This window comes from Pygocentrus nattereri, chromosome 18 (genome assembly GCF_015220715.1).
Source record: "Pygocentrus nattereri isolate fPygNat1 chromosome 18, fPygNat1.pri, whole genome shotgun sequence".
NCBI classification, from domain to species: Eukaryota; Metazoa; Chordata; class Actinopteri; order Characiformes; family Serrasalmidae; genus Pygocentrus; species Pygocentrus nattereri.
In genome coordinates this window covers 46680-72500 of record NC_051228.1, presented here as the reverse complement: position 1 = coordinate 72500, position 25821 = coordinate 46680, and the positions used below count along the sequence as shown (strand labels likewise).

Here is a 25821-nt window from a genome sequence, read left to right as displayed (position 1 = left end):
CACGCACACACACACACACACTCTCACACACACTCACACACTCACACACACTCACACAGACACACACACTCTCACACGCACACACACACTCACACACACTCTCACATGCACACACACGCGTGCGCGCACACACACACACACTCTCACACAGACACACACACACATGCGCGTGCACACACACACTCTCACACACAGTCACACAGACACACACACTCTCACACGCACACACGCGTGCGCACACACACTCACACACACTCTCACACAGACACTCACACAGACACACTTACACACACGTGCGTGCGCACACACTCACACTCTCACACAGACACACACACTCTCTCACACAGACACACTCACACACAGGCGCGTGCGCACACACACACTCACACACACACAGGTGTGGTTTGGTGCAGACATGGTTGGTGTAGATTTGGTTGGGTGTAGGCATGGTTTGGTGTAGATTTGGTGTAGACGTGGTTGGTATCGGTGTGGTTTGGTGTAGATTTGGTGTAGATGTGAGGGTGCAGCTTTAGTCCAGGCAAGGCGTGTGCGGAGATGTTCGTGCTGGTGTGGAAGCGTCTGCTGTTTGCTGAAGTTGAGGATTCAGGTCAGGGAGTATTTTTAGAGTGTGATGTTTCACTCATGGAAAGGTCACTCCTGTTTTCTGCTCCAGTGAGTGTAGAACAGCCACCTGAGCGGCTCCTCAGATCAGAGCTCCGTCAGGCAGAGGCCCCGCCCTCAGATAATGCACCCTAGAGACTCCACCCACTCAGACAATTATTCCACCCACTCCACAGTGCAAGCATGAACTATGTCCCTCGTAGACTGACTCCACCCCCTTACTACATTGTTATTAGTACATTGCATTACACACTACACTGCGCACACACTTGCGCTCTACCACACGCACTTACACACTCGTGCACCCACACACACACACACACACACACACATACACACACACACACACACACTGCTGCAGTGTGAGTAAAGTTGAAGTGAATTCCTGCCTTTAGGCTCAGAGTGTGTCAGGATACGTTACAGAGAAGAGAGAGCGAGAGAGAGAGAGAGAGAGTGTAGTGTAGTGTGTCCTAGATGTGTAGTGTGTGTGGTAGATGTGGTGTGTGTGTGTGTGTGTGTGTGTGTGTGTGGGATACAGCATTCCTCTATTACAGCTTCAGAAACACAGCCCTGCGCTCTGATTGGGCGAGTGAAATGGGCCTTGCGCTCTGATTGGGTGAGTGAAATGGGCCCTGCCCTCTGATGGGGCGAGTGAACGGAGTTCTGCGCTCTGATTGGGCGAGTGAACGGAGTTCTGCGCTCTGATTGGGCGAGTGAAATGGGCCCTGCGCTCTGATTGGGCGAGTGAAATGGGCCCTGCGCTCTGATTGGGCGAGTGAAATGGGCCCTGCGCTCTGATGGGGCGAGTGAAATGGGCCCTGCGCTCTGATGGGGCGAGTGAAATGGGCCCTGCGCTCTGATGGGGCGAGTGAAATGGGCCCTGCCCTCTGATGGGGCGAGTGAAATGGGCCCTGCCCTCTGATGGGGCGAGTGAAATGGGCCCTGCCCTCTGATGGGGCGAGTGAACGGAGTTCTGCGCTCTGATGGGGCGAGTGAACGGAGTTCTGCGCTCTGATGGGGCGAGTGAACGGAGTTCTGCGCTCTGATGGGGCGAGTGAATGGAGTTCTGCGCTCTGATGGGGCGAGTGAACGGAGTTCTGCGCTCTGATTGGGCGAGTTAAATGGGCCCTGCGCTCTGATTGGGCGAGTTAAATGGGCCCTGCGCTCTGATTGGGCGAGTGAAATGGGCCCTGCGCTCTGATTGGGCGAGTGAAATGGGCCCTGCGCTCTGATTGGGCGAGTGAAATGTACCTTGAAAACGTCATTCGTGTCTGAACAAGGCTGTTCTTCAGTCATTTAAACCAGCTTTACTCTGGATTTGTTCTGTATTACTCAGCTTTGTTCTGCAGGTGTTTTTTTTATTTGCTCTGGATTTGTTTGTGTACATTCACAATGTTCACTCCCTGAGCTCTCACTCTGAGCAGTTTAGCTTGTTGGGGGCTGTAGTGTTGTTATGAACCGTCAGTGTTTAGCTGAGGTAGCTGTTGGGGGTCCTGTCCTGGTCAGGGTGGGTAGATGTATTGTTTAAGCCGTTATCCTGTTTCTGGTTCCACCAGCTGGAAGTGACCAAAGTCTCGTACTCTGCAGCTCTGATCCGGTACTGAGCTGCTATTTCAGTAATATTGTAATGTAATGCAGTGCAGCTTCGGGGTCACGCAGTGATTAATCAGATAAAAGAATCACTTTGATCTTGTTGAAGTGGAAGCGTGTAGACACAGATACTCCGGCCGCTCTGTGCTTCTCTTACGGGACCCGATCAAACTGCAGTGCATTTACTGAATAAATATTTGTATTTGCTGCTGTTCTGAAGACACTCCACTGTGTTAAGTTCTGAATGGAGATGTCTGCCTCTCTGCCTGTCTGTAGGCGTGTCTGTCTGTCTCTCAGTCCGTCTGGAGCTGACAGGGAGCCAGTTTTATCTCGTCTCTGATCGCGGCGCTGCTGTGTGTTTAAAACTGGGTGTTCAGGTTCAGCAGTTTCGATGGTTTCAGTCAGAGACGCTCCGCACCCTGAATCACCAAACACTGAAACTCAGTGACGTGACGCCTCACCTTCAACTTCCTGTTTGGGTTTGTTTATCACTGCTGTCTGACAATGATTTTGTGTATTGAATTCATTCAAGATGATTTGAAGTGATGCAAGGTGAATTATGAAGCTCTCAACATCATAGAACCATGTTCCACACTCTGTGTTCCACAGTCCGCTTGTCTGAAGATCAGGGGTCAGGTGTGTCTGTCTGACTGTCGTCTTTATCTCCCTCTCTGATCTGAAGCAGCTGGAGGAGATCAGACGTCTCACATTGTGAGAATGTTCTGTTTTAGAGGGAAGATAATCAGCAGGTCAAACGTCCTAATTTACTCACTCATCATCTACACCGCTTGTTCTAATGGGCTGTGGAGAAAGCAGGAAACACTCTTGCCAATCCATCACAGGGAAGACACACGTACACCTGCGCGCACACACACTGTCCTAATTTCAGATTATTTCATGATATATTTGAACAGTTGAAAATACTGACTCATCACTAATGGAGAGATGTCTTCAGCAATGTCTTCTAATGAGCAGCTCACTTATCTGTAGAATTCACTACAATGCAAGTGTAATAATATAGTAATACGGTATTATAGTAATTTATTATTGTAGAGCCGTACTCGTGGTGTTTTACCGTAGAGCTCTACTGATGTGATGTTTTACCGTAGAGCCGTACTTGTGATGTTTTACCGTAGAGCCGTACTCGTGATATTTTACCGTAGAGCTATACTGATGTGATGTTTTACCGTAGAGCCGTACTCGTGATGTTTTACCGTAGAGCCGTACTGATGTGATGTTTTACTCTAGAGCTGTACTGATGTTTCTGTGTGTGTGTTTTGTAGTGTGTGGGTTGGAGATCACCTCCACTGGACCGACCTCCATAGAGAAGGCCAGCGGTGAGAGTGTGAAGCTGGACTGCCAGTTCACTCTGGCCACCGAGGACTCTGGACCGCTGGACATCGAGTGGAGCCTCCAACCATCTGACAACCAGAAAGAGGAGAAAGTGGTGAGTGTGTGTGTGTGTGTGTGTGTGTTTGTGTGAAAGAGTGTAGGAGCTGTTTTTACAGTGTGTTCGAAGTTCGGGAACATCACAGCATCCTGTCGGCTGTGCGTGTCTGTGACTTGACTGTCTGTCGGCTGTGATTGTCTGTGACTTGACTGTCTGTCGGCTGTGCGTGTCTGTCACTAACCGTCTGTCGGCTGTGCGTGTCTGTCACTAACCGTCTGTTGGCTGTGAGTGTCTGTGACTGACCGTCTGTCGGCTGTGCGTGTCGGTCACTAACCGTCTGTCGGCTGTGCGTGCCGGTCACTAACCGTCTGTTGGCTGTGAGTGTCTGTGACTGACCGTCTGTCGGCTGTGCATGTCGGTCACTGACCGTCTGTCGGCTGTGCGTGTCGGTCACTGACCGTCTGTCGGCTGTGCGTGTCGGTCACTAACCGTCTGTCGGCTGTGCGTGTCGGTCACTCACCGTTTTTTTGTGCTTTTTTTTTATATACGTTGAACTTACGGATTTAAAATTCACATCTGGCAGTCTGACATTGTTCCAGCAGGAGTGCCATTAAAGATGTCCATTAAATCAGGTGTTACATGTGTAGTGTTTGCAGTCTGTTATGATATAGCGGTGATGACTGTAAACTGTGGAAATGAGTGAATGAATGATCCCACCCCATGTTTAAAGGACAGAGCCTTGTTAGACATGGTTTTCACAACCATCCACTACCGAAATTGAAGAAGTCATTTTCAGATGTGTTGTCATAATGAGGTTGTCTTTGACCCTCCAAGGTTGCTCTGTAATTTATTGCTAGTGTTATCATTGTTAATATATGCTTTATTTATTATTGGTTTGGGTGGACCTGGAAGTCCAGCTGTGTAAAGATGAACGTAACACAGAAAGTTCCTGAGATGGTTCTGAAATGACTGAGACGCTGTTTTATGAGTTTAGAGAACTTCAACTCCATTCATGGTGGAGGGAGACATGCAGGGCGCTGTGCGGCAAAATAGTCCCCAAATAAAACTCATTATTCCAGATTTTCCATCATTAACATTCCATATAAGCTCAGCTCGGTTCTCTGGTGGTTCTGGATGGTAAATAATGTGTCTATATCTGTGTTGTAGTCATGGCGATGCCTGGTTCCCATCACCACCACTGTAAAGACGTCTGAATCACACTTCAGATTTAGTGTTGACTCTGGGTGTTGACGTACATAATCTAACTGTTCTTCCACAAACTTCAGTAGTTTCAGATCATTACCTAATCTCATATGAACTGGGTCTTAGTGAAAATGTGTTTACATCACCCCGTTACTGCATGAAGCGTTCAATAACGCTGGATACAGCTCCACACGTTACTGAGGTCATTCCAGACTTATCAACCGTAGCTTTTCCTTCATCAGACCCAACAGAACTCGACAGATTAACAGACTGCCTAGAAAATACGTTCCAATCACCCTTAGATAACATCCCACCTATAAAAATGAAAACGATGCTCCATGGTACAACAATGAAATACGGACCTTAAGACCGACAGGACAGAGATTAGAGCGCAGACCGAGACTAACCAAGCTGGAGGTACTTCACTCTGCTGGGAAGGACGGCAGGTACAGAAAGGCACTTATCACAACACACTCAGCACACCTGTCCTCACTTATCCAAATCAACGAAAACAATCCTAGAGTTTTATTTAGCGCAGTCGCAAAATTGACCAAAAACCAGGCAGGATCTGAACCTCAAACACCCACCAACTATAGCAGCAATGATTTCATGGACTTTAATAACAAAATCAAGAATATTAGACAAAAAGTTAAACCGATACCAGTAACCCACCCATCATCTGGTCTGGCTGAAACAACACAAACTGTGTTTATAGAAGAGAGAGTGGAAACATTTTGTCCGCTTCAGCAGTCAGAACTAGAAAAAATCTTCCTCAAATTCTGCAACATGCACACGACATGACTCCAACAAACTTATTTAAACAAGTACTACCAGCTATAATTAAACCATTTTAATGATGATTCATTCTTCTCTTTGCCGAGGTCATGTACCCAAATCATTCAGACTAGCAGTGATTAAACCTTTGATAAAGAAGCCGAATCTTGACCCCAGCGAACTGTCGAGCTACAGGCCCATTTCCAACTTATCATTTATTTCTAAGATTTTAGCCCAGCAACTCTGTTCCTATCTACATAAGAACAACATATATGAAAAATTCCAATCTGGTTTTAGGCCCCACCACAGAACAGAGACGGCTCTAGTTAAGATAACAGATGATCTTCTTCTTGCCTCTGATCAAGGTCACGTATCTCTGCTGGTACTGCTCCATCTAAGTGCAGCTTTTGACTCTATAGATCTCTATTCTCTTAGACAGACTACAAACCATGGTTGGAATTAGAGGAATAGCGTTATCCTGGTTCACATCCTACCTCACTGACTGGTTTCAGATCATACAATTAAGTAATGAATCATTTAATTTTACAAAAGTGAAATATGGAGTTCCGCAAGGTTCTGTTTTAGGTCCTCTGTTATTCACATTATGATGTGAATGATGATCAATCCAAATTAAGTAAAATAGAAGATTGTGTAAAAGATAAGAAACTGGATCTCTACATGATGCTGAAAAATTGGTACATGCTTTATAACTTCAAGGCTAGAATACTGTAATGCACTGTTGTCAGGAAGCTTCAACAGGAACCTAAATAAACTTCAGTTAGTTCGGAATGCTGCAGCTGGAGTTCTCACTAAAACCAGGACATCTGACCACAGCCGCCCAGTTTTATCAGCGTTACACTGACTTCCTATCAAATTCCGTATTGACTATAAAATTCTCTTATTGACGTAAGAAGCACTGCATGCTCTCTCACCGGAGTACCTGCAAGATCTTATTTCCCATTATGAACCGCCTTGCTTACGCAGATCCCAGGATGCTGGTTTTCTACTGGTTCCTAAAATTCAGAAGACTTCAATCGGGGGAAGAGCTTTTTCTTACAAAGCCCCCAAATTGTGGAATAATCTCCCAGTTAATGTTCGGAACTCTGACACCGTCTCAACCTTTAAGTCTAGATGGAAAACATATTTGTTTAGTTTAGCTTTTGATAATTAGCCTTCCCCTTTAGATAAAGGCAGGAGATCCAGGGGTTCATGGGCATAGAGGCTTATGGTAAACTGAGATGTTGGTGCTGTTGACCCACCACTTCACGCGATCCCACAGGTTTGTTGACGGTGGAGTGGGGGGATCCCAGTGTCTCAGGGTTCTCTTATGTCTATGTTCCCTTCTGGTTCTCTCCTTTTAGTTTACGCTGTTATAGTTAGTCTGCCGGAGTCACCGGCCACACTCTGGGGGAGATCATATTTATTACAGTCAAACTCCTGAGAAGAACTCATTTAGTCTCTTTACTCTTCCTGAGATAATGACTGCCCTCCCACCCCGCTGAAGACTGACCATCAGGGCCTCCTCCTCACCATCACCAACCTGCTCTCCTGTTCATTTGAGCTGCAACACCCTCAATTACATCACTGTGCCATCCAGATGTACCATCATTGAGAGAGGATGGGACTGTTTCAGCTCACTCCCACTGTTCATAAAGACTCAGTCGGAGACGGCCTCAGTCGGAGATTGTCTCTACCAGTGCAGTTTCTAAAGCTTTACCATCCAGACATCAAACAGAGATCCTCTTAGCTTTTATTTGGTCTTTAGCTTATTAAACTGTAAACACTGTCTGACCAGAGGAGGACGGGTCTCCTCTTGTTTGTCTTGGTTCCTCCCAAAGTTTCTTCCTCCAGTCTGGAGTTTTGGAAAATTGGTGACAGATTTTTTAATAATCGGTTGTTCTCGCCCAGCAGTCATGGAAGAGTGTTGAATGCACTTCAGCGGTCAGTGGTAGTGATCAGTGTAGTGGCTGCAGGGCAGTTTGGCATTCAGGTCCTTTTTTTCATCCCTCTGTTTGTTTACCTGTGCTTCCTGTAGTGTTCTGTCCGGCAGCGTACGCTGTCAAAGCATGTAAACTTCCCCTCTTTCTCTCAGTGACATGTATAAACGTGTATTTGGTTGTTTAGATGTGGAATAGAAATTTTGCTACTTTTACTTAATTTTGATATTGTTTTACTTTTAAGCACCGTCATCGTTTATAATCCCATGTGTTTATTACTGTCTGACTCGCGGTCACCACCACACGGGAGAGTCACAGTAATCAGAGAGGAAGTGTTGTGTGAACAAGTCTGAGCCGAAATCCTGATTACTGACGCAGAGCCACAGCGCAGTTCCTCATCACCTGGAATCGAGGGAATGCAGACGCTTACAGATTAACAGGAAACACAGATGTATCCATTTAACAGGACTTTCACAGCGAGGACAGATGTTTACTTCCTATAAAAGACTGATTGACCTTAATGGCCAGTTTTATTACACACCTCTGTAATCTAAGAACAGCTCAGCCAGTTTCCACTGAAGTCCCTGTAGTTACCATCTTTATTCATCTTTGACCCAGTTCCACTGTGGGAATGATCTGAGGAGGAGGAGGTGACCATGACCTGCTTCCATCTGCTGGGACAGCCTGTGAGTCTAAAAATCACCTGAAATCATCTGAACTGGACCTCACATGGACCAGTTAGTCCAGTTACTTCTGGAGGTCCGTTTGTCATTTGCTGATGGTTTTCCAGTCAGACTAGTAATCTGCTGAGAGCTCGGAGCAGATTCTCCCAGTAGGAGTCCCAGTAGGAGTCCCAGTAGGAGTCCCAGTAGGAGTCCCAGTAGGAGTCCCAGTAGGAGTCCCAGTAGGAGTCCCAGTAGGAGTCCCAGTAGGAGTCCCAGTTGTGGGTCAGTGTGAGGACGATAGTCTCCTGGTGACCCGTGAGTGATGAGCTGTCTGTGGGATGCTGATCAGCCGAGGAATTGCACACATTCCTCTGCTGGGCGTTAGTGCAAAGCTATTAGCATACTGGCCCTATTATAATGAATGGATGGGAACTGTGGCTTCCACACAGCCCAAAACACTTACTTGCCCCCTCAAGCACCCTCACCACCCCCCTCACCCTCAACCTCACCACCCTCCACTCACCCCCACCACCACCCTCACCCTCACCACCCCACACTCACCCTCAATACCACCCCCTCACCCAGAATACCCCCTACTCACCTTCACCCTCATTAACGCCCCTCCCCACCCTCACTGTGTTTGGCACAAAAGCTCTACTGGCGGCGACCTGATGGGAGAGTTCTGATAAAAGGACGGCTGAGCATCGCAAACACTCACTTCCTCACAGAGGCGCTGGTAACTGTGTGTGTGTGTGTGTGACTGTTTGAGTGCGGTGTGTCTGTATCAGATGCTCTGTGACGTTCTGTCGGCCTGACGGTTCCTTGCGGTTACTCCTGGGTGAGCTGTGTTTGGGTTCCATGCTCGTGTGTTGGTGTCAGTCAGACCTTTAGGAGTTTGGAGTTTCCTGCAGCGTTAAGCGCTTGAGCGTTGCCACAGTAATGCAGTTTTGTGGCATCAGTGTCAGGTGACTCAGTTCTGATTTGCATTTCAAATGAAACACTACAAGCCTCTCTCTCTCTCTCTCTCTCTCTCTCTCTCTCTCTCTCTCTCTCTCTCTCTCTGTGTTTTCTCTCTCTCTCTCTCTCTCTCTCTCTCTCTCTCTCTCTCTCTCTCTCTCTCTCTCTCTGTGTTTTCTCTCTCTCTCTCTCTCTGTGTTTTCTCTCTCTCTCTGTTTTTTCTCTCTCTCTCTCTCTCTCTCTCTCTCTGTTTTCTCTCTCTCTCTCTGTTTTTTCTCTCTCTCTCTCTCTCTTTCTCTGTTCGTTTTTGACTAACCCTATTTGGGGGCTAAAATGTTTATTATTTAAGGTAGACTGAACTCTGGTTGGTCTGTCTGCCTGAATCTGAACCTGAAGCTATTTTGTCGGGATGCATTGAAAATCACCTGGAATTCTGCATTAATTCCGATATCCGATATTCTACACGTATGTATCTTCACTGTTTTCATTAAATGCCATTAGACACCCGATGCGCTGCATCAGGCAATTTAATATCACTGCTTTGTCCCATGAGCTGATTTTCAGGTCCACACATTTAGACTATTAAAATTACAGGTAGGATCATTTGATAGTCTAATTGTTTATACCTGAAAATATTTCCAGCTTCTTGTTTGATTTTTTTTTCTCATTCACTTTAAATGGTTCTATTTAATGTGGAGCAGGAAAATCCAAATGAAGCTGGCCAATAATGTATGATACTGATATTATCATTAATCCCTGGTGCTTTCTGAGGGGTAAAATCTTGGTTTTGGGTGATTGAGAGCCTGTAGATCAGATGGAGCAGTCAAGATTTAAAGGTTTCAGGGTTTCAAGACAAACTTGTTGGGTCTTTTGCTCTTCAGGATTTCATAAGTTCTTCTTTGGAGGAAAAAAATAGTTTCTGTGTGGATGACGACTTCATAAACGCGTCGTAGACGTGTCGCTCTCATCCTCACTAATCTTCACTGCTTTATTCAGAGTGACTGAACGACAATCAGCAGAACAGTCTGGTCACCTTTACAGCTTCTTTTGTTCTTAATCCATTAAACATTAATTTTTTAAAGTTTGTAATAGTTATTTGCTGTTTACTTGTACATAATCAGCATCTACTCTGAATTATTCAGCATCTGCTATGAATTATTCAGCATCTACTCTGAATTATTCAGTATCTACTCTGAATTATTCAGCATCTACTATGAATTATTCAGTATCTACTCTGAATTATTCAGCATCTGCTATGAATTATTCAGTGTCTACTCTGAATTATTCAGTATCTACTCTGAATTATTCAGCATCTACTATGAATTATTCAGTATCTACTCTGAATTATTCAGCATCTGCTATGAATTATTCAGTGTCTACTCTGAATTATTCAGTATCTACTCTGAATTATTCAGCATCTACTATGAATTATTCAGTATCTACTCTGAATTATTCAGCATCTGCTATGAATTATTCAGTGTCTACTCTGAATTATTCAGTATCTACTCTGAATTATTCAGCATCTGCTATGAATTATTCAGTATGTACTCTGAATTATTCAGTATCTACTCTGAATTATTCGGCATCTACTATGATTACTATTACTTATAATAGTAATATTATTTATAATGGTTTATTTTGTTCATTTTTGTGAATAGAGTCTATGTGAAGGATAAAATTATATTTTTTTGTCTTTTATGTCTTTAATATTAAATACACTGTTTATATGGTAACGCTTAACAAACTTTAACCTTGTTAAGTGATTTAATAAGGTTGATTTCTTTGTTGATTCTTTCTTGTTGTTCTTTTCTTGAGTGCCTTGCTCTCCCTTTCCTGCTGTAGCACTGAATTTCCCCACTGTGAGACTAATAAAGGCTCATCTCATCTCATTCAGCAACAATTTTATCTTTTCTCTCTGTAGGTGATCCTGTATTCAGGTGATCGAGCCTATGAGAATTACTATCCTCCTCTGAAGGGCCGAGTTCACTTTAACTCTGCCGACCCGAAGAACGGCGACGCCTCCATAAACCTGCTGAGTCTGGAAGCGTCCGACACGGGAACCTACCAGTGCAAAGTAAAGAAGGTTCCGGGCATCCGCAGCAGGAAAGTCCTACTGACCGTTATGGGTGAGTTCAGCACTAACAGCCTGGCGTTTCCATGGTTACTGGAGTGTCTCTGTTCTTTTCCTACAACATCACTGAGTCACAACAGCTCTTTGATGTTTAATAACATTACTGTGTTTTTCCCACCTGATCGGCTCTGATCTCAGTATCACTGTCAGTCTCTTCATTTAACAGCATCGTTTACTTCTGAGCTTACTGTCTGCACACACACACACACACACACACACACACACACACACACACACACACTCTCACGCTCACTTATATACACACACACACACACACACACACACACACACTCACGCTCACTTATATACACACACACACACACACACACACACACACACACACACTCTCACGCTCACTTATATACACACACACACACACACACACACTTACTCACACTCACGCTCACTTATATACACACACACACACACACACACACACACACTCACACTCACGCTCACTTATACACACACACACACACACACACACACACACACACACTCTCACGCTCACTTATACACACACACACACACACACACACTTACTCACACTCACGCTCACTTATACACACACACACACACTTACACTCACGCTCACTTACACACACACACACACACACACACACACACTCTCACGCTCACTTATACACACACACACACACACACACACACACTCTAACGCTCACTTATATACACACACACACACTTACTCACACTCACGCTCACTTATACACACACACACACACACACACACACTTACACTCACGCTCACTTACACACACACACACACACACACACACTCTCAAATTTTTTCCTCAGTTTTTCTCTGATGATCTCATGATTGTATTTCATTTCAGTTTCGCTTCATTTCACTGATCATTCCTCTGTGTCGTTGTCTGTGATTGGCTGTGACTCGGCTGCTGTGTGTGTGTGTGAGAAACTGCACCCGGTCATTTGTGTTGATGAAACACTCCTTAAACAAACACGCCGATGCAGAACGAGGCCAAACGCTGAGCACTTCCTGAAACTCACTGGAGGACAAACTGGACTGTTTACATTTCTGACTCTCACGCAGATAAACTCCGCCTGGCACAGCGGGCGGCTGTAATGACCTCAGACCTGGAACAAGAGTCCTTCAGGAATTCAGTCCTGCAGCTTTAACTCTATCAGGTCACTCCGCTGAGCCGGAGAGGTCAGTACAGACACGCTCTGTCTGTGTAGGCACGCAATCCCTAATCCATTAGTGTGCGATCCGTAAACCATTAGTGTGCGATCCCTAGTCCGTTAGTGTGCGATCCCTAGTCCGTTAGTATGCGATCCCTAGTCCATTAGTATGCGATCCCTAGTCCATTAGTATGCGATCCCTAGTCCGTTAGTGTGCGATCCCTAGTCAGTTAGTGTGCGATCCCTAGTCCGTTAGTGTGCGATCCCTAGTCCGTTAGTGTGCGATCCCTAGTCCGTTAGTATGCGATCCCTAGTCCATTAGTATGCGATCCCTAGTCCATTAGTATGCGATCCCTAGTCCGTTAGTGTGCGATCCCTAGTCAGTTAGTGTGCGATCAGTCAAAACCAGTCAGACAGTGTGAAATGGTCAGTCTCTATAATCTGTTCAGACTTTAGTCATTGTGTAGTGACCCGAGGCTTCGGCAGTAAAACCAGTAACTGTAGCTAAGAGTGAACCACAGAGAAGAAAAGACGTCATAAATAGAGGTTTTGGCGTTTTAAAGCATTTTTATGTTTAAGTAGTGGTCAGTCACAGCTCTGTGCTGTGTGGTGGTCTGTAGAGGATTTCAGGAGCTGAAGTGCTGATGTTGGCACTTCATCGTTAAACACTGTGTTTACACGGATAGTGAACTTTAGACTTTACACTGAGTGTGAACCATCAGTGAGGTCATTACATTTATATACACTCTTAAAAACATGGTTCTTCAAAGGTTACAGGCAATAGTTCTACAGGGTAAGTTAAAAGTCACAGGACAGGTTTTATTTTATTTAATTTTTTATTTTATTATGGACTTTTATCTCTGGGGTCATCTCAAATTGTGTATGCTGAGAAAATTTGCAACAAACACCACCTTCAGCACCGCATTGTGGCTTGTGACAGCATCAGAAATAAAATAAAATAAAACGGTGTCCTGTGACTTTTGACTCACCCTGTATATAGAACCCTTTTTATCCATTATTGGTTCTCTGAATGAAGAAATGGTTCTGTATAACACCAGAAAGGGTTCTTCAGCTGTTACAAGCTTCCAATAATCCTTTCTGGTGCTATTTAGAACCATATACAACACATTCTCCATCAACCGTTTTACCATGCAGAGAACCATTGAAACATGCAGATGGTTCTGTGAGTGTTAGTGGTTCTGTACAGAGCCATTGTCCTTACTAAAGAGCCTTTGAAGAACCATTGAAGGTGTACACGTTGCCGTGTAATTCCGTGTGAGGAGAACAGTTGGTTTTTTCAGACGGTCAGTTAACATCCTCACAACAGTATCTCTCCCAGAAATTCCCAACCATGCTCCGTATTCCAGATTTCCTCTGTATTCCGGATTTCCTCCAGTAAATGCTCCGTCTGTTGGAGTCATGGTAACTGATCAGTGGACAATACCAGTGTATCAGATTTTATCACACTTTGGTTAGATTTTTTATCCCATCATAAAACAGCGTCTCAGTCATCAGGCAGTGAATTCAGAACCAGTTCATGTAGGAACTTTCTGTGAGGAGCTTTTAGAGGGACGTCTGGTTCCCATCACCACCACTGTGAGCGGCTCTGACTCGGTCAGTTTATCTAGAACAGAGAACCGCTCTGAACCTCTCTGTTTACACTTCAATCACATTTTTTGAAAATTTTACAAATTGGTGAAATTCACCTTTAACTGCCCCTAAAAGTCCCTGATTGGCTGAGAGAGACTACATGTCGAGCAGGAAGGTCCGACAGAGGGGGCGGAGAGTTGAGACCTGCACAGGGTGAGTCTGTGACTGTGAGTCAGTCTGACACTCAATTCAAACTTGTGAGGATCCGCAGGGCTGTGGCTGTAACAGAGCTGGAATAGTTGAGCGCAGTAATTAAAGGGCGTCCATGCAGCTTTGGCTGTGAAAGGAGTGTGTTCAGACCAACTGCACTGACCGAGCGAGAGCAGCAGGGCTGAACCAGATAAACGGAGTGTGAACTCACTCTGAACTTGTCCAGTTGCATAATTGAAACTGCTGACAGACGGCGAACAGGATTGTCTGCCGGAGGTGAAGCTGATCAGCGTTCAGAGGCTTTGAGCGGACACAATTCAAACGCAGGACATGCTGCATGACACGTCTGATTGGCTGATTGTGGATGGGCGGGGCGTGTGTCTCCACTGAAGCAGAACGAGCAGGTGTTTTGTCCTCCGGCCTCAGCGTCCACCCTGATGTGTCCTGTGCCGTGGGGGACCGGCTACCTGCATTCAGAGCAGATGCTGTCTGGATGTGTGCGTGAGCCTCATATTAAACTCGTCTCCGTGGCGCAAGGACAGAGCGCGTCCTCAGAGAGCGATGCTGCCGCGGCACTGAAACGGAGCGAGACGGCAGGTGGAGTGTGTGCAGTGCTGATGGAGACCTGCGCTCTGAAACACTGCGGTCCGGCCTGAAAAAGGAGCTGAATGTATTTTATGAAACGCTTTTTTCTGAGGTGTCTCGTCTCTCGTTCACGTCTCATCAGCACTGGGCTTCAGGAGGGACGGTGGGCTAGACAGCTGTGATGATGGCACTCTGGTCCACTGACCAGTTGAATCCCGGACAGTAAATTAAAGGAGAGCTCGACCTTCAAACTGCAGGAGCCGCTGATTCAGCGTGATGCTATTGTGTTGGTCGGTTTGGCTATAGTGCACAATCTAAACGTGAGTTGCTGTGTGCAGTGAAGTGTGTAAGACCATGGAATTCAGCTCACAGTTTTTATACACACACACTCGCAAACATGCACACTTAACACTCGAAAACGTGAACACTAACACCATATGCACACCAAAATACTCACGCACAATAACACAATCATGCTATCACATGCACATTAACACACATCCCTTAACAAACATGCACACTAACACTGTCACATACGCAGTGACACATTATCACAGGCACACTAACGGTCACACTATCACTCACACATTAACACACTGAAGTGTGCACACTAACACAAAGAAAAATCAGTCATGTGTATTGTCACACACATCTGCGCACCTGACTTGCATGGACCATCACATTAAAGAGTTACATGTGCACTACTGCACTATTATACGTGTACATTTCCCAATCACACTTGCTCTACCACACTTTCACTATCACGGTCACCCTATCACATGCACACCGTCAGTCACGTGCACTACCACGTGATCACGTAGGTACGGTTCCCAGTCACACGCGTGCTGTCATACCACTACATGCTTATGCATTACACGGTTACGCACATGATCACACGCGCACTCTATCACAGTCACAGCAGGCTGGGATTGATGAAGACTCTCTGTCAGTCTCTCTTTTCTCTGTCAGTCTCTCTTTTCTCTGTCAGTCTCTCTCTCATTCTGCATCTTCTCCAGATGAAGCGTATGTTTTTAATTTAGCTCGCCTCACTTAGTTTATTTTCTGAATTCCCATTTCATCTCCTGCCAACACAGGGAGTGTGTGTGTGTGTGTGTTCAGTCTGCAAACATGGCCTAACCCTAACGCGTTTTCTCTCTCTCTCTCTCTCTCTCTCTCTCTCTCTCTCTCTCTCTCTCTCTCTTCCTCTCTCTTTCTCTTCCTCTCTCTCTCTCTCTCTTCCTCTCTTCCTCTCTCTTTCTCTTCCTCTCTCTCTCTCTCTCTTCCTCTCTTCCTCTCTCCCTCTCTTCCTCTCTTCCTCTCTCTCTCTCTCTCTCTCTCTCAGTGCGGCCCTCTAAGCCCAGGTGTTCTATTGAGGGTTCTGCTCAGGTGGGCAAAGATGTGGTTCTGAAGTGCAAGTCCTCTGATGGAACGAGTCCTCTGCAGTACATCTGGGACAAAACCAGCGGCAACAGACTGCTACCAGCTAACGCAGTACTGGGTAACATACACACACACTGATACACCCAAACATACACACACTGATACACCCACACCCAAACATACACACACTGATACACCCAAACATACACACACTGATACACCCAAACATACACACACTGATACACCCACACCCACAACATACACACACTGATACACCCACACCCACAACATACACACACTGATACACCCAAACATACACACACTGATACACCCAAACATACACACACACACAACACACTGATACACCCACACCCAAACATGCACACACTGATACACCCACACCCAAACATACACACGGCACGCTGATACACCCACACCCAAACATACACACACACACAACACACTGATACACCCACACCCAAACATACACACACTGATACACCCAAACATACACACACTGATACACCCACACCCACAACATACACACACTGATACACCCACACCCACAACATACACACACTGATACACCCAAACATACACACACTGATACACCCAAACATACACACACACACAACACACTGATACACCCACACCCAAACATACACACACTGATACACCCACACCCAAACATACACACACTGATACACCCAAACATACACACACTGATACACCCAAACATACACACACTGATACACCCACACCCACAACATACACACACTGATACACCCACACCCACAACATACACACACTGATACACCCAAACATGCACACACTGATACACCCACACCCACAACATACACACACTGATACACCCAAATATACACACACTCATACACCCACACCCAAACTTACACACACTGATACACCCAAACTTACACACACTGATACACACAAACATACACACACTGATACACCCACACCCACAACATACACACACTGATACACCCCAACATACACACACTGATACACCCACACCCAAACATACACACACTGATACACCCACACCCACAACATACACACACTGAAACACCCAAACATACACACACCAATACACCCACACCCACAACATACACACACCGATACACCCACAACCACAACATACACACACTGATACACCCAAACATACACACACACAACGCACTGATACACCCACACCCAAACATACACACCCTCATACACCCACACCCAAACATACACACGGCACGCTGATACACCCACACCCAAACATACATACACGACACGCTGATACACCGACACTCAAACATACACACACAACACACGCATGTGTGTGAGCCGATTTATATTAAAGTGGTGTTCTCTCTCAGATTCTGCTGGGGGAACCGTCAGCATCCGCAATGCCACTGAGGCTGTTTCAGGAACGTACCGCTGTACTGCCAAAAACCGCGTAGGAACTGATGAGTGTGTTCTAGAGCTCAACATTACACAGCGTGAGTCTCTCTCTCACTGTCTCTCTCTCTCTCTCTCTCTCTCTCTCTCTCTGTCTCTCTCTCTCTCTCTCTGTCTCTCTCTCTCTCTCTCTGTCTCTCTCTCTCTCTCTCTCTCTCTCTCTGTCTGTCTCTCACTGTCTCTCTCTCTCTCTCACACACACACACACACACACACACACACACACACACACACACACACACACTTTGTGATTGTCTATAAAATAATACAACTATTATTAATCTTCCCACAACGGGAAACTTTTACCTCTGCATTTAACCCGTCCATGCAGTGAATCATCACATACACAATAGTGAGCACACACTAGGGGGCAGTGAGCACACTTGGGGAGCAGTTGGGGGTTAGGTGTCTTCCTCAAGGACATGCCAATCATGTACTGTTGGCTCAGGGGATCAAACCGGCAATCTTCTGGTCACAAGACCGGTTCCCTAACCTCCTGCCCATGACTGCCCCCCATCATACACACCCCAGTACACACACCCCAGTACTGCCCCCCAGTATACACACCCCAGTACAGATCCCTATACAGACCACAGTACAGACCTGACATACACTCCACTCTCTGAAGAAGGTAAATTTCAGTGCAGAAATTTGTAATAATTTCCCTCACTGTTCTATCTTCTCTCTCTGTCTCTCTCTGTGTGTCTGTCTCTCTCTCTCTCTCTCTGTTTCTTTCTCTCTGTGTCACTCTTTCTCTGTAGCTCCTAACACTGCTGGTGTGATTGCCGGCTCGGTGATCTGTGTGCTGCTGATTCTTATCCTCATTGCGCTGATCTTGTTCTGCTGCTGTCGAGCTCGTCACAAGAAGAAATACGAAAAGGAGATTTCCTACGAGATCAGGTACTGACCACTTCTTCTCACACTGACTGCTCTATCACGCACTGACTGTGCCGTCACTCACTGACCACTTCACCCCGCACTGACTGCTTCATCTCATTGACTGCTTCATCTCTCACTGACTGCTTCATCTCTCACTGACTGCTTCATCTCTCACTGACTGCTTCATCTCTCACTGACTGCTTCATCTCACTGACTGCTTCATCTCACTGACTGCTTCATCTCACTGACTGCTTCATCTCTCATTGAGTCTCACTAACAGTGACACTACATTGTCCTCTCTCACTAACAGTGACACTGTACTGTCCTCTCTTACTAACAGTGACGCTACACTGTCCTCTCTCACTAACAGTGACGCTACACTGTCCTCCCTAACTAACAGTGACGCTACACTGTCCTCTCTAGCTAACAGTGACACTACATTGTCCTCTCTCACTAACAGTGACACTGTACTGTCCTCTCTTACTAACAGTGACGCTACACTGTCCTCTCTCACTAACAGTGACGCTACACTGAGAAAGATACATATGTATGTATGTATGTATGTATGTATGTATGTGTGTGTGTGTGTGTGTGTGTGTGTGTGTGTGTATATAGAGAGAGAGAGAGACAGGGAGGGAGGGAGGCCTTAAGCTGAATGCCGTTGGCTCCACATCACCGAGTCTGTATCCATTTAGTTTGCTCAGCTTTTTCTGCCTCTCCTCCTTTCACGGCCCCCCTACCACCCCCCTGCCACTCAAAACCCTACAAAGCTGATTCTCTGCGCTGCTGTAATCAGTTCTGCTCTTTTGTTTGTTCAGTCGGTACCATCACCAAAAGCCTCCCACCCTTCCCCCTTGAGTGACCTTCCTTTCCGCATTCCTCTCTCTGTGAGAGGTGGGTGTGATTCAGTAGAAATAGAGTAGAAAAAGATTGTGGGGATGTGGGTGTTGAGGGGTTAAGGGGAGTGGTGGGCCGTTAAGGGGCAGTTGTGGGGAGGGCGTTAAGGCCTGAAGAGGTCAGTCCTCCACTGGGCCTCTGCTCACCCCCCACTTTGTGCTCCATCAGTCTGACTGGGACAAAGAGGATTAACCAAATGAGCCTGTCTCGCCCCCCTCAGCCCCTCTCTGTCTTTGTCTGTTCTCTCTCTCAATCTCTGTCTCTCTCTCTTTCTTTGTCTCAGTCCAGTAAGCTTCATTGCCATCACTATATTCAGTTACAGTATTGCCAAAGCATCGTCAAAAAGGAACTTTTAGTATAGGAACTCAATTTTATTTGATATAGATAAAATAATAATTATGAAAGAATCAAATAATAAATAATAGAAATTTAAACAGATAAATAAAATTACAAACAGGGCAGTTTTTGATATATTTTGTGAGTGTGTGCCTGCACGGCCAGGCAGTGGTCATTGAGTCTGTACTGTGTTTTTATAGCGGCTGTTCTGTATGGCCAGGCTGTGGCCACAGAGACTGTATTGTGTTCTTATAGCAGCCGGTCTGCATGGCCAGGCTGTGGTCACTGAGTCTGTATTGTGTTCTTATAGTGGCCGGTCTGCATGGTTAGGCTGTGGTCACTGAGTCTGTACTGTGTTGTTATTATAGCAGCCGGTCTGCACGGCCACACTGTATTCGCTGAGTTTGTACTGTGTTCTTATAGCAGCCGGTCTGCATGTGCAGGCTGTAGTCACTGAGTCTGTACTTTGTCAGGGTGGCTCTGTGTTTAGTGTCAGTCCCTGTGTTCAGGTTCTCTGCTATAGTGTACTGATGTTTTAGGGCCAGATAGCACTGCACTGTGCTCTGTGCAGGTGTCTGTGTGTTCCAGTGGGTGATGTAGTTTTGTTTTTGGAGAGCTATAATATGGTTTGGTCTGATAGTGTGTATTACAGGCTGGTCCTGATAGGTAACAGTGTTAGTGTGTGTGTATTACAGGCTGGTCCTGATGGGTAACAGTGTTAGTGTGTGTGTATTACAGGCTGGTCCTGATGGGTAACAGTGTTAGTGTGTGTGTGTATTACAGGCTGGTCCTGACGGGTAATAGTGTTAGTGTGTGTGTATTACAGGCTGGTCCTGATGGGTAACAGTGTTAGTGTGTGTGTGTATTACAGGCTGGTCCTGACGGGTAATAGTGTTAGTGTGTGTGTATTACAGGCTGGTCCTGATGGGTAACAGTGTTAGTGTGTGTGTATTACAGGCTGGTCCTGATGGGTAACAGTGTTAGTGTGTGTGTGTGTGTGTGTGTGTGTATTACAGGCTGTGTGAGGGGCTCTTCTCTTTGCTCAGCTCTTGGCATTGCAGGGCGTTGAAGTGGTCGGAGTGGGCGTCACTTGGTTTTAGGTGTAGCCAGTATTTAATGGTTCTCTTTTGGATTGTGAGCAGTGGGAATTGGCCTAATTCAGCTCTGCAGGCGTCGTTCGCTGTTCTGCTGTGAACTTGCAGGATGTTTTACAGAATTCAATGTATTGATCATTTCTACTGGGTGTTTGTCCCAGGAGTCAAAGTTTAGGTTTGAGAGTGGCCCCCAGACCTCAGTGCCGTACAGGAGGATGTGTTCTATGACTGATTGGAACAGTTTGAGCCAGATCTGAATCGGTATTTGACAGGCTGGGTGCTGCAGAGTGAGGCCGGGTGCTGCAGAGTGAGGCCGGGTGCTGGAGAGCACTCTAAAGCTGTGGCCAGTGCATTAATATAAATGTTGAATAGAGTTGGGCTTAAGCAGCAGCCTTGTCTCACTCCGCGCTCCTGAGAGAAGAACGCCGTCCAGTTGGTGCCGATATCTCTGTCTCTCTCTCTCTCTCTCTCCCCCTCGATTCAGAGTGGATTATTACTGCTTGATTATTTGTTAATTAGTTTGAGATGCAGATAGAGAGGAAATTTGGATTGGCTGAGAATCTAATCAGACCAACCGCTCCAGTCAGTTTTTACTTATGATGAAACTATGATCAAAATAACGTGAAAAATAAGCCGAAAGACTTTTTTTGTGGAGTTTATTTCACTCATATTTCAGGGTTTATTCCTGTATTTTGTTATTGAGGCTATTGCTCAGGCTGGTCTCCTCCTGTATGACTGAGCAGCTCATTTCCTGTACGATCTTAACTGGAACATCCACATATTGCAGGTTAATCTGTAATATTGACTGAATTCCTTCAAACGCTGCTGTTCTCAGATCTCTGATCTCACATCACTAGCTGCTCTGAGCTCCATTATTCAACCTGTTTTTCTCAGAAAGCAAAAAAAAAAAAAAAATCAGCCTGTAAAAATTCTTGTATTTGTGAATTTGTTCATTTCTAAAAGCATTTCTGAAGGAAATTCCATAATAGTTTGTGATAGAATACTGATGGCTGGACTGATTTCTTATATACATGTCCTAAAGATTAACAGTGTACAGTCTTTTCTCATTAGATAGCTAAAGAGTTGGATGTTAACAAACTGTTCTATAATAAACCTTTTAATTATCAAAGACCTTTTTTAAAATATGTGGGTAAATATACAAATACATATTAAAGTGGACATTATCCAAATGTTTTTTTTGCAAAACATTCAATACAAAAAGAATTTGTAAGAATGTCGGTAATTAACCGGCAGAGCTTCACTGTGACCGCGCCGCTGTCTCTGTGCCGCTCTGACTGCGCCGCACTGACTGCGCTGCTGTCTCTGTGCCGCTCTGACTGCACCGTGCTGACTGCGCTGCTGTCTCTATGCCGCGTTGACTGCCGCTGTCTCTATGCCGCGTTGACTGTGCCGCTGTCTCTATGCTGCGTTGACTGCGCCGTGCTGACTGCGCCGCTGTCTCTGCGCCGCTGTCTCTGTGCCGCGCTGACTGCGCCGCTGTCTCTGTGCCGCGCTGACTGCGCCGCTGTCTCTGTGCCGCGCTGACTGCGGCGCTGTCTCTGTGCCGCGCTGACTGCGGCGCTGTCTCTGTGCCGCGCTGACTGCGCCGCGCTGACTGCGCCGCTGTCTCTGCGCCGCGCTGACTGCGCCGCTGTCTCTGTGCCGCGCTGACTGCGCCGCTGTCTCTGTGCCGCGCTGACTGCGCCGCTGTCTCTGTGCCGCGCTGACTGCGCCGCTGTCTCTGTGCCGCGCTGACTGCGCCGCTGTCTCTGTGCCGCGCTGACTGCGCTCTGCTGGCTCAATTTTCCATCTGTTGCATGATTTGTGTGTTTTGTTATGGGAGTAATATCTGAAGTGAGCGCTCCTGCCAGGCGGCTCTGAGCTTCAGTCACGTTAAAGGATTTGCACAGAGCTATATAAGGACACTGCTCAGACTGCAGTCAGGATTCTCCTGTAGCCTTTAAACCTTTTCATCCGCAGTTTTCACTGTAGTTGGTTTATCCTCATATTTTCAGTCTCAGACAGTTTAGAGCAGCGTTTCACCTGATCAGAGACTGTAGATTGAACACTAAACTCTGAATATAGTACATTAATATTGGAGGTGTCAATATTAATGGATCTGCATACAAACATCGGCTCATCTGCTGACCAGAGATTTTGTTCTGGAGCAGAAATTATTCCTGTATAAATCAGTGGTCAGTATTAAATTCTAGGCCATGATTAGGGTCACAGTGCAACAGGATCTCCATAATAAGCATACCTCTCTCTCTCTCTCTCTCTCTCTCTCTCTCTCTCTCTCTCTCTCTCTCTCTCTCTCACACAACCCCCTGAACCCTCCCACAGAGAGGACGTTCCCCCACCTAAAAGTCGGATCTCCACGGCGAGGAGCTTCACCAGTGTGGGCAGCCAGCGTTCCTCTCTGGGCTCCATGTCACCCTCCAACCTGCACGAGTACACCAAAGCCCAGTATGACAAAATCCCATCTGAGGAGTACGAGAGGCCCCCAAGCCACGCCCCCCTACCCCCTAGCCTCGGCCCCAGCAGGATGGCTGCACCCAATCTGAGTCGCATGGGGGCCGTTCCGGTCATGATCCCAGCGCAGAACAGGGACGGGTCCATCGTGTAGGGTTTGGGGGCAGTTCCAGGGGGGGTGGGGGGGTGTGAGGGTGCAATGCCAGTGTCACTATGCCAGCCTGACTGTCCGGAGTGGCACTGACAGCACAAAGCTTCTCAATAAAACACACTGTGATCTTCCAGAACTTGAGCAGATCTGGAGAAACCCTGAGAAAGATCATCGTCATCCACTTAAAAGATCAGTGAAGGTGGACTCACCGCGTTCGGTTCTGTAAATAATACGCATGATTTTTTATTTTCATTTTATTTTCATTTGTTACTTTGCTGGTCCCATCTAGTGAGAGATGTTCTAGCTGACTCGAGTCTAGAGGGACTCGGTTCTTCACCTGTGAAAAATCTGAAGCAGTGAGATGTGAAATCAGAACTACATTCCAAACACAAAATGATTTTATTTGAAACCTTATAAAGTCTCATTTGCCCTGTTTGCTCTTTTAAATCCCCCCCAATTAAAATGGTTTTATATGAAGGTTTGAAGGTCACTGCACACTCGGTTCCGTAGGTTCTGCTGTGAGAACATTCAAATCAACTGAAAATTTACGGAGAATTGTGTTTTTCCTTAATTCCCAAATGCTTCTCTGATTTTCTAGTTTTACCTGTAGGTTCACCTGTAGGTTTACTTGTGAGCTGATTGGTCACCTGTTCATGGTTTGTGGTTAATCGGAGGTCATGTTGAGACTTACTGAGCGATCTGATTTGATTGGGTTTGACTGCTCAGATGTGGCCAGGCCAGACTAGCTGATCCCTGGAGCCTCCGATAATGGCGCTGTTCTCATTGAGAGCCTTAAATGAAAGACTACCATCATTATTGAAGTTTTTATTTTCTCTGGTTCCACTGCTCTAGGCGATGAAGGACCTGTTCTGTGGTTAAATGAAGTGTTCGTAGGAAATATAAGTGATATATGAGTGATCTCTGTGGAGGCTGGAATCAGCATCGTGTCAGTTATTCTATTTAGATGATTCATTATGCTAATGAACTTGTGTAGGAATCTTTCTTGAGGTTCTGGTTCCTGTTCTAGGTCAGAGAATCTCACTGCTCCCATGGTCAGTGTAGAGTGACTGCGCGTTGCCGAACTCATTCCTGGTGCCTTTTCTCCTCTCTGGCTTTAATGAAGGTGTTTCACAGCACGTATTTGTTCAGAGTTTAGTTACTGATGAATCTCCCTGACTCGATCCTCATCACGCTGAACAGAACAGGGGCGTAAACTGATAGTGACACACGTAGAACCTGGTCTTGTGCTTTTTGGTAACTGCTGACTCGTACTGATGAGATCTTAAATGGCTCATATCGTGGAAAACTGAACTTGCCTTACTTTTCTGAGATAAGAGATTAATACAGGATGGAAACATTACAGTGTGCCAGTGTTTTGTTCACTCCAGCAGCCCGATTTCAATCCACTGTTTCTGTGATGTCACAGAAACCAGCACATTTTATTTACAAATACATGCAGCAGTCTAGCCCCTGTGAAAGCCTGTGAGGATAAAGAGATTTATTCTCTTTTTGGTTCATAAAATTACACAAATGTCATAAATTGACTTTATGGGTTAGGGTTTATTACCTGCCTTTAAACGTGGGATATGAGCCCTTTAACAGGAGTCAGTCTGCGATTGTTAATACAGTCAGTGCGTCAGTCTGTTATTGTTTTTCTTTTACACAGAAGCTTCTCTGCGTCTGTTTATCCACAGTTTCTGTTTAACCTGCAAATAAACATATTTACTGTCATTTTTAACAGGATAAACGAGTCTCTCCCAAAATGCACTTTTCCAAAACACTTTTCCAACACACACACACACACACACACACACACACACACACACACACACTGCGGGGTGTTCCTGTGCAGTTCTGTGTTATTACAGTGTAATAAACAGCTGATTACAGATAGAAATTAAACTCTTCAGAGATTTAATTAACTGTAGCTCTTCAGACAAAAACTAATAAACTTTTTTCTTCTTCCAGTTTGGGTTTTTTGCACATGTATGTAAAAACTTCAGTTTCTGATCTTTTGTTTGCTTTTTTGGTGACATTTTTAAATAAAAAGAACCAAAATGACCCAAAACCTCATTCTCTGTCTCTCTCTCACTCTCTGTCTCTACCTGTCTATCTGTCTCTCTCACCCTGTCTCCCTGTCTCACTCTCCCTGTCTCACTCTCCCTGTCTCACTCTCCCTGTCTCTCACTCTGTCTCTCACTCTGTCTCTCACTCTCTGTCTCTCACTCTCTGTCTCCATCTGTCTCTCTGTCTCGCTCTCTCTCTCACTCTATCTCTCCGTCTCTCTCTCTCTCTGTCTCTCTGTCTCTCTCTCGCTCTCTCACTCTATCT

General features: G+C 45.8%; 1 protein-coding gene across 1 annotated transcript in view; it reads left to right on the top strand.

The window, feature by feature from the left end:
* cxadr (CXADR Ig-like cell adhesion molecule) overlaps positions 1 to 25558 on the top strand; it is a 36685-nt gene extending 11127 nt beyond the window's left edge. The window contains exons 2-7 of the mRNA XM_017686761.2: positions 3495 to 3658; positions 11059 to 11263; positions 16157 to 16312; positions 17580 to 17702; positions 18423 to 18561; positions 23211 to 25558. Coding sequence (XP_017542250.1) covers positions 3495 to 3658; positions 11059 to 11263; positions 16157 to 16312; positions 17580 to 17702; positions 18423 to 18561; positions 23211 to 23493 — 1070 coding nt within the window. The 3' untranslated portion in view covers positions 23494 to 25558. The remainder of the gene's footprint in view (positions 1 to 3494; positions 3659 to 11058; positions 11264 to 16156; positions 16313 to 17579; positions 17703 to 18422; positions 18562 to 23210) is intronic.
* The last annotated feature ends 263 nt before the right edge of the window (positions 25559 to 25821 follow it).